The 19,042-nt window shown below is 35.0% G+C and overlaps 1 protein-coding gene across 1 annotated transcript; it reads left to right on the plus strand.

The window, feature by feature from the left end:
- The first annotated feature begins 6,101 nt into the window (after window positions 1–6,101).
- Window positions 6,102–7,185, plus strand: LOC148546450 (plasma membrane ATPase 4-like). Its single transcript, XM_088499217.1, has 5 exons — window positions 6,102–6,134; window positions 6,225–6,306; window positions 6,401–6,524; window positions 6,688–6,891; window positions 6,996–7,185. The coding sequence occupies exons 1-5, from the start codon at window positions 6,105–6,107 to the stop codon at window positions 7,183–7,185; spliced, it is 630 nt and encodes a 209-aa protein (XP_088355343.1). The 5' UTR covers window positions 6,102–6,104.
- Window positions 7,186–19,042: the final 11,857 nt, after the last annotated feature.

Consider the following 19,042-nt stretch of genomic DNA (forward strand, 5'->3'; position numbering starts at 1 on the left):
ATTGATGAGTCCGTATTTTACGATATATTTTGACTTAATTGGGATGGATTTCATCACATAAACCTACACTTAAGCATCAAAATGGTATACTTTTGTGATTTCCCCCTAATTTGGACTTAAATGTGAAAACATGTGATTTTGTGTTTAAATTAGTTATTTTTAATTCCACTTTTATGCCATTTGATGTCGTGATATTTTTGTGAGTGATTTCAGGTCTTTTAGGCGAGAATGGGTTGATGGAAAGTGGAAGAAAGCATGCACAAAGGAGAACACTTGAAGAAAACAAAGGAGAAGCACTCACTGATGTGTGCTTGCAACTACTTGTGCGTACGCACAGGAGCCAAATTCAGCAGAGTGTGCGTACGCACAGGACCCTGCACGTGGTTTCATTAATGAAACACGTGGCTCGCAATTTCTGAGGGCTTTTGGCCTAATTTTTAAAGGCTTGATGCTGAATTGAAGTGCTATATCAAGGAGAATTGAATACATGTGTAGGGAGCTCACTTAGATTAGGTTTTACTAAGTTTTTATTAGTTAGAAAGCTTCCATAGGAGTAGAAGTAGTGTAGAGTAGAAAATTCTCTTAGGGTTTATTTCAATTTCCATTGTAGCATTTTATAGCAAGCTTTGATTTTGGATTTTGCTTCTTTAATTGTAAGTACTCTCAATTTCCTCTTTAATTACATCATCTTTACTTTCATTTCCTTTGGTTCAAGTTACTTTGTTCATATTTGCAATTTTGAGTTTCTTGAAATTTTGATAGATGAATTTAATGCTTTATGCTTCCTTTATGCTTGTTTGATTGTTTATTGTTGATTTTGTGATTAGTTGGTTATAGTTTTCTAATTTTCCTTGTAATTTCTCAGGTTTTGGTTTTATGACCACCAAGTGTTTGTGAAAATGTCACTTGGCAATTTTGAGTAGATTTTCACACCTTGGCTTAGGATTTGAGTTCCTAGGATACTAGAGTCATAATGTCTGACATTTAGTGATAATTCTTGGGGAGTTAGTTGACTCTTGTTTCCATTAAATCTAGCTTTTTATCAACTAGTTTGGTAAGTTAGATAGGACTTATGGATTAAGGTCAATTATGCTTGCTTGACTTACTCCTCGATGTTTGGGGTTAACTAAGCGAGACTAACTCATGATAATTACCATAGTTGTGGTTATGGCAATGGTAAGATTCCTTAGATCCTCGTTCCCAAGTCAAGGCTTTTTATGCATTTATAGCATTTTCACTGGTTTTGATCTTATCTCCTTTTTACTTGCATTAATTTTAATTTTGATTATCTCTTTGTTCTTTTATTTCTTAAGTTCTTTTAATCTTTTATTCTTTGATTTCAAAACCCATTTTCCCCACAACTGAAATTGTGGCACTTCAATTGCATCCCAAGGGAAGATGACCCGAGGTTGAATTACTCTTGATCTCGGTTTATGTTTTGTATTTGAATATCTAAACTTTGATGTTGAGAGTTAGTTGTTGATTTGGCTATACTTGCAATGAAGTGATCTTATTTTGAGAAATTCTAGATCAACACTAATGCTCTCTCTATCAACTACAAAACATGCATACACAAACTTTGTATGTCCCGTCATTTGAGGCACTACAGAGTCATTACACTCCACCCTTGACAGAGGCAATACAAACTGCTTGGGATTAGATTGTTGGGTTCATGCAAGATGCAAGAACGTCGCAGATGTCAAATGTCATGGACCCAAATTAACACCCCCACACCAGTAGGAGCATCTAGCTTAGGTGGTGCAACAATTACCTTAGGTAGTGCTTGGTAGATTATTGTTTGATGCACGAGTATATGGTCCATGTAGTTCATCTCATTCAACAGCTAGAATGTCACTTGATTCCAACAGGGGTGAATGGGGTCGAGGTATTGGTCATGAGTACAACTCTGGAACTAGTGCATATGTACCAAGAATCGATCTTAACTTCATTGATTCATCAATTTAGGAGACATATAAAGAAAACCTGGTTGCATGTTACAAATATGGTGCATACCGTGATACGATGGACTCAAGTGACGATGATGATGAGGAAAACGAGACGGATGATGGTGATGGTGACGGTGACGGTGATGATGATGATGATGATGATGATGATGATGATGATGATGACGACGACGACGACGAGCATGAGCAACCTAGCACTACAAGAAAAGCGAAACTTATTAGCAGAAAATTTCCCGCGTTTTGTCAAACCACCACAAATTAATTGAGTGACTGCGGTTCTTGTTGTGGATTTTATCTCTGTAAAAAATTAGTCAAGATAGCTGCGGTTTGGTATGTCAAATGCGGCCAATGACATATTGCTCAAATTGTTTTCATAATATCGAAATTAGAGGAAAGGGGGCAAACCTAAAAAGGGGCAAAGGCGCCAATCACCATCAGCTGCAGCCGCTACATCATTCCTCGACACGGATCTGCTCAAGCTGCCGCATAGCTCCCGCGCACGAATGGAAGGTGGAGAGGCATGTTCGCTGTTCGTCCCTCTACCATGGACATTCCGGTGTCGTTGCGTGGCTTTCCAACCGCCCCGGTGTCGTTGTCCTCAACTTTCCCACTTGCCCTGTTGTGCGCCGCTTGAACGTATCCTCTCCCCGCTTACTGGTTCGCTTTCTCCCCTTTTCTTTATCTTCAAATTTCATCTTTTGTCCTCGTACCTTTGTTTGAATTGAATCATTTTGATTGTTGATCGAATCTCTTTGCACCAATTTAGTTTAATTGCTTGTTCCCAATTCGGTTGCTATTTTGGTTCGAACTCTAGTCCCAATTTAAGATATGCATCTTGGTCTTTCAGTGTAACTATTTCAGATTTTGTTGTTGTTGTTGAGTTCCCTTGTTCTTCTTTATGAATCCCAAAATTTCTATGGTTATATATTGGCTTAGTTCTTTTGGCTTTTTAGGAGTGAATTAAGAGAGCATCTTTTGGATCAAGAACTGCAAAGCTACAAGAGAAGAGTGATGAAATAATAGCTTATTTGGATCTCCAATACTATTTATACAGTTTGTTATAGATCGTGTTAGTTCTCTGATAACCATTCCTTGATGAGAAGGTTGCCAATTGCATAAGATTCTCACCATTGTTGGGTTTTGGGCACTGGTAGATGTATTAATAGCTTAGAAGTTAGGTGAAGATAATTACCCTCACAAGATGTACAAAATAATAAGTCAATCTTATGTATTCCATACTCAATTGAAGTCTTCATCAAATCTTTTAATATGCTCTTGTGTTCTTATGTGATCTAATTAATAGGTCAGTTAGATTTTATATAACTTCAGTTTAGCGCTTTTAATATATAAGAATATGAGACTAATTTTTCAAGAATGAAACAATAAAAAGGATAATTGAACTTGATCTTGAACTACAGCTTCTTGCTTCTTTTTCTTTTTAATTTATACTCATCATTAATTGGAACCTAGTTAAACTCAATCATCATGTTTCAAATAGTTATCAAGTTATAAACATACTTTGAATATGGTTTAATCATCTACTGTTTAGTCTAACTGTGCCACAATTTTATATTGATAACTATTTTTTTATTCATGGATAAGTTATGATGAATAAATAACACTCATGTTTCCATATAATGTTGATAATGGCAACAAAAAATTTGAGTGTTGTTGACAAGTGCTGCACATGCTCATTTGAAGCATTTTGATTTTTCCAAGAGCACCAAGAATCTTTCTCTAGCAAGCAGAGCTATTTTGCTATCTGGTCCTGGATGGAGGCATATAAAATGCAAATAGTTATTCTTGTCCTGAAAACAAAGATGGCTTTCAGTTCTGTTTTGCTAACTATATTTACATTGAATGTTTGAAGAACTATACCAGCAAATTTTGATAACTAAATTAAGTAGTTAGCATTTCAATAAATTTTGATACTTTCATTTTGGGTGTTTCCAAGCATAAAATTATCCTCCATGTTATCTATTTTATCCCTTTGATTCACTTATTTCTAGTTCTATATTGTTTAGTTCGCTAACTCATACAATATATTGTAATATTAGTCAGTAAGTAAATTAACCCTTTTTGGTTCAATAGTAAATTTGAGACCAAACCTATATAAATTACATATATTATTAAAAGTGATCATGCATGATTACTAGTTACAAAGCACAATCCAGTGAGCAGTGCCTAGTGATAGCTAGAAGCCTTAATAAGCATCTAAGATTGAATCATAAGCTAGCTAGATTCAGTTCTACTTTATTATATATTTGAAGTGACTTAGGAGCAGTGGTGCACAGATCTAAGACACAATAAAATCAATTAGAGCAAAAAAGATCCCACATTTTGCTTCAATGATATGGACTATGGAGTCACTTACATGCAATATAGGGTCACTGACCCCTTAATTTAGGCATGTGCACACTTGCGAAAATTGAATTATACTCCATGGGGCTCAATGTGTGTGTGTGTGTGTGTGTGTGTGTGTGTGTGTGTGTGTGTATTTTGCAATACATTTATTTATTTTGAGACAACGTGCTGGTGTTTTCATTCAATCAGCAAGGTTGGACCTATATATGATCACAAATTACTTATCTTATAAAGACAACCATGCTGAATTGTGTTTAGTTTAGAGGAGGCAAAGCATGTTTTGTGGTCTACATTGAACATTTAAATTTATTTTCATTTGATATAATGTGTTTCAGTTTTTACCAGCTTGATGAATCATTTCTTTGTAGATTATGGTTATTGGTTACTCTCTAGGTGTTGGACCTATTCCTTGGCTTATAATGTCTGAGGTACATAGTAGTGATAGCTTAGTAATAATGTAAATGATTCTTTTTTAAAAAAATTGAGATAACGAATGTCACATTAATATGTTTAATTATGATTCATTTAGATACTTCCAGTGAATATAAAGGGCCTTGCAAGGAGTATAGCTACTTTGACAAATTGGTTGACTTCCTGGATGATCACAATGACCGCAAACTTGCTTTTGACATGGAACAGCGCAAGTTTGTGACTTATGCATGTTTTAAGGTGTAATTCTTGTATGTATACCAAGGCAGAGTAATTTTCTTCACGCTAATTTATCTTCACAAAGTAATGATAAATTAGATTGACATGAGATTGTATGCAACTTCTAAGATTCTTGATTGTTTGTCAGTAATTTCTCTTTATTTTCCCTTTGATAATGGTAGAAAATGTAATTTCAAATGACACTTATAGTATGTATGATCAATTTTCCTTTTTATAGGACACCCCTCACCCTCAAACTAAGACTATAAAATCAAATGATTCTTTTTTTTGAAGTTTCACAATGTAACAGTTCTTGTCTCAATCAAAGTAATGTAGTAGATTTGGTCATTTAAACAAATTACATAATGGATAATATGAATCTTCCTATCTCTTTCATGCACGAACCACACTTAATTGTAGTAGGACATCATTGTTCTCTGTTTATAAAATGGTATTATATAAATAGAAGCAATTTGAATATTTAATTTTTCTAGTTTTATGTCTGTTATATGCTTTATTATATAGAACAAAATCTCTAAATCTTCAATTGTCATTGTGATTGTGCTAACACAAAAAGCATGAATAAATAACTATGTTCTTGTTAAGGATTTGAATGTACTTGTTGATCAACTTATACTACTATTTTGATTTATTATGTGTTTTGTAGTGAAGTTTTAAGTTAGAAAGCTTATATTTGGTAATATATACATATAAATGTGCAGCAGAATCTGTTCATTATTTTTTATGGTTCTAAAAATAGAAGAGGACACAAAATTCAGTAGATATCCAGGTAGTAGATCAACATGTATAGGAACATACTTCTATTTTAATTTTTGTCATTGTGAGTAGTTAAAGAGTAGTTACAGTTTTATATTAGTTAGTTAATCTTTACCCTTTTTGATCTTGTTTTTTGTAAGACAAGTCTGTGATGTATCTATATATATCATCGCTGCTACTCATACTAATAAGAACATTAATAATAATACACTTCACTTCATACAATCTAGCTTAGTCTCATCTTCTCTACTCACTAATTCTCTAATTTCATATCGTCGCAGCAATTTTTTTGATATTTTAGTGTTCTAACATTGCAAAATTTTTTATTTTTGCTTATGCTAGATATATGCAATGTCAGTCACCATTCGTATTGTGATAAGTGTAGAAAATATGTGAACAACCAAAAAATTCTTTTACATACCTAATTAAATAGTTCATATAATTTTATTTGATCTATTTTTTATTTTGTAGTTTGATTTCATGTTTATTGCATTGATTTGGAAGATTGATTTTGTACACTTTATGGTGTTGATCATTGCCATACTAAATGATGGTAAGATAATATTTTGCTGAATGACCTTCATGTAGTTTGCTTGGACTGTTGTGTGATTTTTCAATAATATTTTCCTTCACCATTATCCCTTTAGGTACCATTAAGGATAGAGTGAAACCATCCCCACAACCTGATAGCTGGAAATTGAGGGAGATATTTGCTACTGGTATTGTACTTGGAAGTTACCTGGCACTAATGACAATAGTATTTTTTAGCTTATGAATGACACTGACTTTTTCTCCATAATCAATTTAATTTCACATTTCTTTCAGTATATTTGGTTGTAGGTAGAAACCAGGGGATGAGCTCTATTATAAATTTATACATTAGATTCATCTATGAAAAGTTCACATGTTATCACCTACTAGTGGAAACTGTGACAGTTATGACCACTAACTTTCTGTTGTTGCAGGACAAGTTTGGTGTAAGGTCTCTGAGACATAGCCCTGCAGAAATGATGGCAGCCTTTTACCTACAAGTCAATATTATTAGCCAGGCACTAATTTTTGTCACTAGGTCTTGCAACTGGTCCTATGTTGAAAGACCTGGTCTTCTTCTACTGGGTTCTTTCATGATTGCTCAACTGGTAATCTTAATTCTTTTTGTTCTCCTCTCAGCAACCTAATATGTAAAGATATGTGTTGGCTTGGTTTTCTTCTTTTGTAACTGAAAATTTTTTTTAATTGGCACGTGGCAACTGCTCTTGCAATATATGCTAATAGGAGCTTTGCAAGAATCAAGGGAATGGGATGGGGTTGGACTGGTGTAATCTGGCTCTACATTTTAGTGACTTATGTGTCTCTTGATTTGCTTAAATTTGTGATTACATATCTATCTATTATTTATTTAGTGTTTTTTATATTAATATCTCAAGTTTAATAAATATGATGTAAAGAAAATAGGTTATAGTAAAGAGAAATGGTATAAACCATTTGAGTAGTTAATCAGCTTTTTTTTAAGCTCTTGTATGAAATTGTGGCGGTTCAAAACCGTCACATTTTTTCGGCGGTTTTAAAACCGCTGCAATTTTTTTAAAAATCCACTGACCAAAATAGTGGAGGTTCTGCAATTGCCGCAAAATCAATTATCTGATTTGCTGCGGTTGTACTAGCGGTTCATTAGAACTGCCACAAAATCAAATCTCTACCCCCTAATAGGCAACACTTGTGAAATCGCTGGAATTTCGTTTCCTAAAAAAATCACCACTATTCGGCGTATCTCTTGTAGTGTAGGATCGGAGGTAATTCAATTATAGTTATTATAGCATGATATTGTAACCTTTGTTACTGTGGATAATGGTCTTATTTTTGTTTTGTATATAGCATGATATTTAGAGTTTGTGCTTAATTATGTAACTTTTAACCTTACATCTAGTGCTAGTATGTTTAGCATTGTTCTTAATCAAAAAAAAATGTTATGCACTTATTATGTCAAGTAGAATAAAATATGGTGTATTTGTTGGCAGGTGCACGTAGTACGCCAGCAGAAGAAAAATGGGTAAAGGCTATAATTTGAGGATAGCTCCACCATGTCGAAGCTAAAACAGATATACTCTATTAGCAATTACGAAGGCTATGTCTAATAAATACAGAAAAGTGGTAAACAATGTTAAGAAAAACTTTAGCAAGTATGAATGGTAATTAATTTGACTAGAAATAGTAAGATTTTAAAAAGAAAGTCCTATATCTTTGTACTAAGTAATAACTATGTTTAACTAGTAATTATTATATTTTGCATTAGATATTTTTGTCCCATTCTATGGCAAATTAGCAGCTTGAATAGAAACAATAGACACTTTAGATAATAACGATCATTAATAAAAACAACCTACAATTGTTTCTATAAATTACAAACTGAGTCTTTCACATAATACACTACTACGATGCTACTGAGTCACGTGAACTAGGTCCGACACCATGGGGACATCTCCTATAGTTGTGACCCTCGCCTTCACAAATCCTACAACATCGTGGACCTTGCATTGATTGCATTTCCACCTCATTCAAGAAACGAGTTTGTTTGGGACAACCTTTAATGACTCTCTTAAGATTTGGATTACATCATCCTTGGTCCTCCATACACGGGTCATGTTGTTGCCCAATGGCATAAATCTTGCTCTACACAATTTTCGAATCTCATCTATCCGATACACCTCGTGTATATATACCTGCCACTTAAGGCATTAGTTTGCACAACAAGCAAAGACATGACGACTGAAAAATGATCTACTTGAAATTTACCACAGTCACAGTGTCTACGACATAGGTCGACTACATACTCAACCCCATTGGGCATCTTTCGCACCTCAAATACCTCATTTTACCTATCAAAGCAACTCACCATAATGTTTCCAGCCACGTTCATATTTGCCTGAATCTTTTCGATAATTGACTCGGAGAATAAATGTCCGAATCTAATATGAGACTCAACTTCAGCCCTCTTCCTTGTGAATAGCTCATTCAATCTGTAAAAAGTTACCTTCACAAGTGTTGTGACAAGAAGATTACGTGCCCTTTCAACACTTTATTGAGGCACTCAACCAGGTTTATTGTCATATGACCCCATCGATGTCTACCATCATATGCCAAAGCATGTTGTTGGTGGAGAATCTGATTCAGCCACCGAGTGTAAGCCTCTACCCGAGCACGCAACCGCTGGTATCACATTTCATATTCATCCCTTGTCTTAGAATAACCTGGAAAAAAAGATACAAGAAAAACACAATTAATTACCCCATCTGGAAAGTAATTCATGTTATGCATATAACATTAAATAGCACACTGCAGTTAATTACCTATGTTGACCACAAGCTTTTGCATGAATAGTGCCTTAAATTTTTTCAAAAATTTAGATGTTATGTGCCTAATGCAAAATATGTGTATCGCCTCGGAGGCTCCCATGCTCCGTTACAATGAGCAACAGTTGAGCTAATAAAGTCGTGTCGATCAGAGATAAGGCCGACTCCATCCCTCATTACCACAGGTGTTCGCAAATGGCAAAGGAAAAAGAACCACGTGTCTGACGTCTCACCCTCGACAAAGGCAAAGGCAATAGGCACAATACTAATGTTGCCATCTTGTGAAACTATAACCAACAGTACTCCTTTATATTTTCTATACAAGCGGGTGCTATCTACCTGTACAATCAGCTTGCAATGTCTGAATGCTCTAATGCATGGATAGAAGCTCCAAAAAACTTGATTTAGAACCTTGACATCCTGAGCCAACTCATCCCCACGGTAGCAAGGTAACTCGATAGCTGTTGATGACTCTTTCTTAACCATTACTTCAAATTATGTGGGCAACACTTTATAAGAGGCTGTCTAACCACCAAAAAATTTTTCCACTGCCTTTTGCTTAACCAACAATGTCTTGCGGTAGCTAATCATATAGTTGAACTTTGATTGGACATTTGCAATCAAAGATTTCACCTTCATGGATGAGTCAGCATCTACCAATGGCTTAATCGCTTCTACAATCGTGTCCGAGTCCAACTTCGAATGATCCTGAGAAATAGTAGCTCTAGTACAAGTATGGCTACCATTGTATAGTCTAATCTTCCAACAATACTTTCTTAGCATGATGCTAACCCTGATAAGCCAATCACAGTTGACCCATATTGCACAAATTTTGCATAAAATATCGTCAGTTCATACTCATAAACCCGATAATCAACACCTCTGTGAATTGTATAATCTTTTACTGCCTTTATCACAACCTCTCTAGAATTAAATTTCATTCTAATGACAAACTCACCATCTGCGACCACAAGCGGATCTGCAATAACACCACAAAACATATTTAGACAGTGTAATATCTTAATCTACAAATTTACTATATAACTTACTAATTAAAATATCATGTTCAAAACTACAAACCTGCATTCACATACTCTAGAAACTCTGGTGCATTCATGGCATCGAGATCCAAAGCGCACATAAAAAATGGCTTTCCAAATGGATGCTCATTTGCTAGTGTATTAGCCATGTCCTCTACATCTGACTCAATGGTGCAATCCGCTTATTCCTCATCTGCATTGGGATCAACAAAATCTTAATTGCCTTCATATTCCTCTTTGCTTTTACTATTGTAACTTTTCCAATCGAAATCTAGATCAGGTTCTTCGATAGTATTAGGTAATTGTTCGAACTCTGCATATAGCAGATTAAGAATATCAATTCTAGACTTGCGTCATCCGTGATGCACATCACTTGAAATTGGACGAACCTACTGAATATTATTATAGGTCGTCTATATAAAATACTTGTCACTCTTTTTGGCATATGAGGATCTATATTTTGACAAATATAACTCTTAAACTGCTCAAAGGAAACTATAAAAGAAATAACAGATATATATATATGAATTATTACACATAAATATCACATCTTCAGGTATTTCTGATAAAATTTAATCATTATAATAAAATTTTAAACTAATATTATTATTATTTTTTGATTAAGAAAATCAAAATTATTTTTTAATAAATAAAATGAATAAACTAAATATTATAATAATAAAAAAATAAAATATTCAACTGAGATGAATAACAAAAAAACAGCACAAAGAAAAAGAAGAAAAGAGAAGCAAGAAAAGAAAAATAAAAGTAGAAGCAATAGGAGAAAATATACACTTATAAAAAATTACATTTACGAATTCTCTTTATATAAAGAGGAAATACACAAATTGTTATTGTCATTTATAAATTAAAAAAATTCAAATTGTGAAAAAAGAAATTAGCATTATCGATTTTATTGTGTCAAGGATTCCAAACAAATAGTGATTTTCATTTTTTTTTGAGAAAAAAATTTTATTTTTCTTTTATCGTTAGTCACGATTTTACGCATTTTTTTTTGTCATTTTCTCATATCCTCACTCACAATTTATTCTAACAGCATTCTATTCCATATTGATACATTACACCAAATTTACATAATATTATCATGTTACGACCTTAACAATAACAAAAAAAAATAAGTCGCATCTTACAAGTGCATAAAAAATATAAAAAGCATTAAAAATCTTAGCCTATATTTTGCGGGCAAAAAATAAAAAAAATTATAAAAAGCAAATAATAACCTACGTTTTGTAGGTAACAAAAATAAAAAATAATATTATACACAAAATTTAATCTATATTTTATCCTGACATCATATGAATACTATTACTCCATATACCCTCATTTCAACATGGTTCACCAAGTTTTTTTTTTCATATATAAATTAATCAGCTCCTCGTGAGCCACACAATATTGTGACCTTACACTCGTTTTAGAAAATCGTAAGTAAAAGTAATAAGAAGTTTCAATTAAAAAAGAATTTCAAAAAGCAATACACAATCACAACTATCAAAGTTGAGATAATATTCAATTTGATCCTTTAACTTACACGCGAGTCTCAATTTAGTCCCTGAGATTTTAATTGCCTCTATTTAGTCCCCGAAATTTATAAACGTACCTCATATTAGTCCCTGAGACCATTTTTAGTATAAAAACGTTAATAGAGCGCTGTTGTAGACTATCACATGTCACGTTAAAACTTGTAAAATGATGCAGTTTTGGTTTTGACATTTAAATAGCTCAAAAACGACATTGTATTACTTATTTTGTTAGGTAAAATTTTAATAAACACCATTTAGGATGTTGTTTTTAGGTTATTTGAGTGCCAAAACCAAAATGACATCATTTTACAAAGTTTAGTGTGATATTCGGCTGTCACGACAGTGTTCCGTTAACGTTTGTATGTTAAAAATTGTTTCAAGGACTAACATGAGTTATGTTCACAAAGTTTGGGGACTAAATAGAGGCAATTGAAACTTTAAGGACTAAACTGAGACTCGCGTGTAAGTTCAGAGACCAAATTGAGTATTATCTCATCAAAGTTTGGAAAATCTAAACTGCAAAGAATTTGAGGAAATTAGAAGATAAAAAAATAATACTTTAAATTAGTTTTTTAAAAAGATTTTAGTTAAACACTTTTAATTGTTAAATAATTTTAGTCACTAAACTAAATTTTTAAATTTTTATTTCATTAGATAAATTAATCTTTACATAAAAAATTTGTCTGTATAAAAGAATTAATTTAAAAATTAATATTTTTATTAAATAACAATAAAAATATATTTATCAAAATTTTTGTTAAAAATTTATTTGAAAATTACTTTGTTTAATTTGATAATCAACATTTATTAAAAATTGAATTATTTGACTACAAATATTTTAAGATTAGTTTGGAATATTAATCAAGATAAAATTATCATAAGAAGTTCTGAAGAAGGAATATTATGACTCCCATCATAATTTTCTAGTTGTTATCCTATTTGGGACCTACTATGTTTAGTTTTACGGTTTTACCAATTAAATAAATTTCTACCTTAGAAAGAAATTAGATTAGATTTAGTGTTTGTTTAGGAATTGAGTATCACCATTCAAATAAGAAAAATATTTCATACTAAAACAATATTACATCCAAATATAGATCTGTTCTTGTATGGATACCTGAAAAGAGAGCTCGATCTCAAGGAATTGACGCTTAACTGTTATCTTCGGTGTCGATCTTTGAGCTTCTGTGGAAGTCCGAGCTATTCTCCGAGGAGATGTCTGATTGCGCAGAGCGTGAGCAAGGAACAAGGGAGAGTGTACCTGCAAAGGCATTCCAAAACTTAAGTCAGTATTGAGAATTCAATGTCTCTATAAGATAGAATACTATACCTTTATAGGTGAAGTAAGGTCGGTTACATCTTTGTTGGTCTTCGGAATTGAAGAGCAATGATTAGGCTTTGATGGATCATCCCGTTTCTTCGGACGTTTCAGGATAAAATCCGTTGGGTCTGGTTGTAACGTAAGTTGCCGATTAATAACGTAACGCCGATTAATAACATAACGCCAAACTATGATGCATTCTGCTGAGTTATGACTCATAATGCCGAGTTATGACTCATAATGCCGAGTTATGACTTGATATTTGTAACGGCCGGATCATAGCCCCCAAGCTTAGCCTGGAAATATGTTTAATGAAGTAGGTTGAGCTTTAAATGATGTATAAGTCGGCTGCTGAATAGTTCGACGGGTGGCTCTGCCTTGTAGCCCCTAATTCAAAGTGCTTTATTGAACAGTTATTAGGATTATAGATCGTCATGATTAGGAGAGAGAAATAATTAAATGAAGGTATTAATGAGTGTGCGTGTTTCCAAAGTGGGGTTATTGGGTTTGATGTGAGTGATGTGATGGAAAGTGGAAGTGAAATTTTTGGTTTAAGTGTGTGAATTAAAAGCTTAGGAATTCTGAAGGTTTGCATGCTTGCTGTGTTATCTTTTCTCAAGCATTTGGAACGAAAACATGAGTAAAAGAGGTATGTGTTACTTTTTTCCTCTTGCCTTTTCAGTTTAATCGTGTTCTGTTCTTCTTCTTCTTCTCTTCTATTTTCTAATGGGTTATGAAAAAGAAACAAAAGGGGAGATAGACTGGTCTTACGACTGGGTAAATGATGATGTGAGGGGTTGTGTTTCTCTGTTTTTGGATGTTGGTGCTGTGAATGAGATAGATAAGGCTAGGGTTGTGAGGCCTGGCTCTAGAGTTAGATTGGAGTTACGCCCATGTTCAGTGAATGATAGGGTTTTTCACAGAAGGGAGGGTTTTGAGCATTTCTTTATGTATAGCTACGTGTTGAAGGAACTAAGGGTGAGAGTTCCATTCAGTAACTTTGAGTGTCTGGTGGTGAAGCAGTTGAACTGTGCACCTTCGCAATTGCATCCCAACGGTTGGGCTTTCCTTCATGGGTTTGAGATTCTTATGGATTTTTTGAAAGAAATTCCATCAGTGGAGCTATTTTTCTCATTGTTTCAGGCAAAGAGTGTGTGGAAGGGTGGTTGGGTAAATCTGAACAGTTCTCCGAGGTTTGGTGTGTTTAAGTTGTACAAATCGTCCTTTAAGAATTTCAAGGAAATGTACATTAAGGTCAGTAGCTTCGAGGGTGACTTTCCGTTCTATGTGGATGAACATTTGGGGGAAAGATTTCCTCTTTGGTAGTGTTCAGAGCCTCAAAACATTTTAGGTCCTGAAACTATATCTCTGATGTTGGGTTTTTTTCCAGTAAAGAGTTTTATAAAAATAGTCGCGTTGTAGGTATAGTTTCTAAACCAACAGAAATCCCTTCGTACAAACGTTTTGATTGTCACAAGTAACAAACCCCTTAAAAATTGATAACCGAAGTATTTAAACCTCGGGTCGTCTTCTCAAGGAACTGCAGGGAAGTATGTTCTTATTATTGGTTATGAAGATTGTAAATTGGGGTTTTGAAGGTAGGGAGCAAGTAATTTAAATTGCAATTAAAATAAATAAAAGACTGTAAAGTAAATAAATGACCGTAAAACACACTTTTGGCAAGGTATGAGAAATTGGAAGTCCTATCCTAGTTATCCTTATCAATGATGATGAAAATTGAATCTTAATTCCACTTAGTTAACCTTTGCTAGAGCAAGGGAAGGTCAAGTGACTAATTAGTTAGATCCTCAAATCCTAGTTAATTCCTAAGGAAAGATTGGGATTATTGAAGTTCAATTCAATTAGCAAAGATAACGATTATCAATCATGTTGAGTTTGATAACTCCAGAGTTATTGATTTCTTAACTAAGACCAAAAGGAGAAAAATAAATCTACTGGAATAAAAATGTCTTCAGATTGGGAATAACAATAACATAAATAAAAGAGAGTAATTGTAAACTGAAATACCTCAAATAACATTATTTCAAAAGAGTAATCTGTAACATAGAAGAATTCATAAATAAAATTGAGAAAATAATAAAAGGAATATTGAACCTGGTAAAAAGAGATAATCCTGAAAGCGAATAAAATCCTAATCTAAATCCTAATCCTAAAGAGAGAGGAGAGAATCTCCCTCTCACAACTAAATCTAAATCATGAAAAGTAACTAATTGGAGACTCTCCTTGAATGGATGCATTCCCCCACTTCATAACCTCTGATCTGTGCCTTCTGGACTTGGATTTGGGCCAAAAAGGGCTTCAGAAATCGCTGGGAGCATTTTCTGTAATTTCTGGTGCGTAGCCTCTGTCACGCGTCCGCGTGGGTCATGCGGTCGCGTCATTTGGAGTTTTCCTTGCCATGCGGTCGCTTCAATCATGCGTCCGCGTCATATGCGTTTCGCTTAAGGTGCGCGATCGCGTCAAGCACGCGGTCGCGTCACTACCATTTTGCGCTGGCACGCGGTCGCATCGTCCATGCGATCGCGTCACTGCCAGTTTCTTCAAAAACTCCGTTTTGTGCTTTCCTTCCATTTTGTATGTTTCCTTTCCATCCTTTAAGTCATTCCTGCCTTAGAAGATCTGAAATTACTCAACACACGAATCACGGCATTGAATGGTAATAAAGGGAAATTAAAATAATTACTTTTAAAGCATAGGAAACATGTTTTTCACATACATCACATAATAAGTAAGGGAAAGTAAAACCATGCAATTAACATGAATAAGTGAGTGAAGGATTAAATAAATCACTTAAATTAGGCACAAAATATATCATAAAATATGAGTTTATCAATCTCGAAGGGATGAGTGCATAATTGAGTTTTTGACTGAAGTTGTTGATCGAAAGCATTTGTTTTCTGTATATGATCTACTGCAGTGGGAGGCGAATAAGGATGCTGTGATAGATTTTTCGGGTAAGGATTTCGATTTGGTTATTGTATAAGTGTGGAATTTTGTGACAAATGTTTGTGTTTGTTTGTCTTGCAGGTGGTAAATATCCGGGCGTGTCTGCCGCGAATCTGAGGGCTCGGGTGAGGAGTAAAGGTCTTGATAAAGAGGGATCTTCGTCCAAAGCAGATAAGGTCGGTGTTGGCGAGGTTGATCAGCCAAAGTCGAGTAAGAGAAAGGTGATTTTAAAAAGAAAGAAAGCTGACGTGGTGGACCTATCCGAGGATTCGGATGATGGGTTAGAGATTCCAATGGAGGAAGTTTAGAAATTTTATGATAATCAGAAGAGGTTGCATGATTTTGTTAAGCAGAGTGGGGATTCCTCTCTCTGGGGGAAGGATTATCCATTCATGATAACTTCTGGTGAAGTTTGTCAGACCTCGTCCGATGTTATCTTGGCAGACGAGGTAGGGGATGTGGCGATTGATTGATATATGCAGGTAATTATAATTTTGTTAGTTTGTTTGAATTATTTGTAATTTGATCATGCTAATGATCTTTGTTTTTCCTAAGGTTGTGGGTTTACAGCTTTCTAATTTGGGGCGTAGCCGAGAAAAGAGACATTTGAAAGCTCTAGGTGAAAATTCTGATCCAAAGTTAAAGGAGGAGTTAGATTTGAAAAAGGCTAGGGTTGCCGAGGTTGAGGCAGAGTTGGCTGAGGTAAAGAAGGATTTGTTATTGACAAAGGAAAATTATTCGAAGAAAGTGGAGGACCTTAAGAAGAAAGAGGCCGATCTCTCCAGTATGAGTGCTCGTGTTATTGAGTTAACGAGTCAGGTGAAAGAAATTGAAAAGAGTAAGCAATGGGGAGATTTTGGATTGTTTTATTGAAGGTTTTGAGAAAGCTTCTATTCAAGCCAAGTTTCTTGCTCCTGGAGTGGACTTTTCTCAGATGGATCCAGGGAAGATTGTGCAGGATGGGGTCATGGTGGAGGATGATGGTGCTGCAGAGCAGGGGGATGAGAATGTTGAACATGTTTAGATCTGATTTTGTTGTATGTATTTTGTTTGGAAAACTATTTTGCTCCTGAGGTGAGCTTATTTTGTAATGTTATCTTGCTATTGTTTTTGGGAAAAACAACTTTTGATGTTTCTGATTACATGCTGTTTGTGCATGTTATAATCATAATATAATATTATTGTTTGTATGGGTGTTTATCTGGTTTGCGACTGTGGCTTGGAGCCAAACATGTTATTAGGTAAAATTGTGTTAATGGTAAAATGCCATTAATTTGATGAAGTATCATGGAAGGGCCGAGTAGGCCGAGTTTATTGAGATGCCGATTAAAAGGCATAGGGTTTGTTTGATAATAACTGGATTCTATTTAATGATCGGCAGTAACTTGTGATAAATTTTGAATAGTCGATTTCCTAGTATTGCTCGGCAATCTATTTGAGTGATTGATTCCGGGTAGTATGATTCGGTGTAAGATCGGCTATTTGTTTAACTGATATGTGCCGAATGGTCGGTTCCGGATTATAATCGGTTATTTGATGGAATGATTGTATCCGAGAGGTCGGATTCCAATTAAGGTTGGCTATTTGATTGAATGATTGTATCGGAGTGGTTGGATTCCAATTAAGATCGGCTGATTGTTTCCGAATGGTCAGAATCGGAGTATAGATCAGTGGTATAAATATCAAATAAATGAGAAGTATGAAATGCGAAAAATATTGAATGGATTGAATATGAAATTTATTTATTGTGGAACCTTTGATTTCAAAGGACCAGGTAGGCCAGCCTCGTTAAAACCTCTCCAAGCAAAACCATTATGGGAAAAAATCTTGGTAGTAGGAAAAAGAGTACTCGCCTGTCCCCGGTTTTTAACTGTAATATAACTTTAAAGATGATACATTCCAAGTGTTAGGGAGATCTTTACCCTCTAAGGTTTGTAATCGGTAAGCTCCATTGTCGATGACTTCTGTGATTCGGTAAGAGCCTTCCCAATTAGCTGCTAGTTTGCCATGTGTTGGTGGTCTTCTAGCTTGTTCTGTTTTCCTGAGCACAAGGTCGTTGACTTGGAAAGACCTTGGGTGAAGTCTCTGGTTATATCTTCGGGCTATATGCTGTTGCATGGACAAATGTTTGACTGCTGTTGATGCTTTGATTTCTTCTGTGAGGTCGAGTTCGGATTGCCGAGCTGTGTCTTTTGTAGTTTGTTCGGCCAGTTCAGTGCGCAGTGAGGATTGGGAGATCTCCACGGGTATCATTGCATCGGAACCATAGACTAGCCGAAAGGGTGTTTCCTTTGTGGTTGAGTGAATTGTGGTGTTGTATCCCCATATGATCTCTGGGATAAGCTCGGCCCAGAGGCCTTTTGCATCATCCAGTTTCTTTCTTAAGGCATGTAGTATTACTTTATTTGTAGCTTCTGCTAATCCGTTTGTTTGTGGGTGTTCTACTGATGAAAAGTGTTGTTTGATTTTTAAGTCCTGCAAAAAGGATGTGAATTTATGATCGGAAAATTGGCGACCATTATCTGCGATAATGTGCCGAGGTATGTCGAATCGACAAATAATATATTTCCATACAAAAGAAAGTATTTTTTGTGAAGTGATCTTGGCTAGAGGTTGTGCCTCTATCCATTTGGAAAAATAATCAATGCCTACAACCAGGAATTTTACCTGTTCGACTGCTATCAGAAAAGGGCCGAGGATATCTATTGCCCCATTGGTTGAACGGCCAGCTTACCTCGGAGCAGCGTAGGAGTTCGGCTGGGAGATGTGTGATCGGACTGTGTTTCTGGCAGTTGTTACAACTTTTGACTTTTGTTTTACAATCTTGGCATAGTGTCAGCCAGTATAATCCAGCTCTGAGGATTTTTGAAGACAGGCTTCGGGCTCCGAGGTGTGTACCACAGATCCCTTCATGTGCCTCGGCAAGCGCAAGCTCGGCTTCTATTCTGCAAAGACATTTGAGTAACGGATGAGAGAATCCTCATCTATATAGGCAATTATTATAAATTGTAAAAAATGAGGCTTGTCGGCGAAAGTGTCGAACATTTTCGACGTGGCCTGGCAAGATCCC

The sequence above is a fragment of the Arachis ipaensis genome, chromosome B9, assembly GCF_059453495.1.
Source record: "Arachis ipaensis isolate K30076 ecotype BB chromosome B9, ASM5945349v1, whole genome shotgun sequence".
Lineage (NCBI taxonomy): Eukaryota > Viridiplantae > Streptophyta > Magnoliopsida > Fabales > Fabaceae > Arachis > Arachis ipaensis.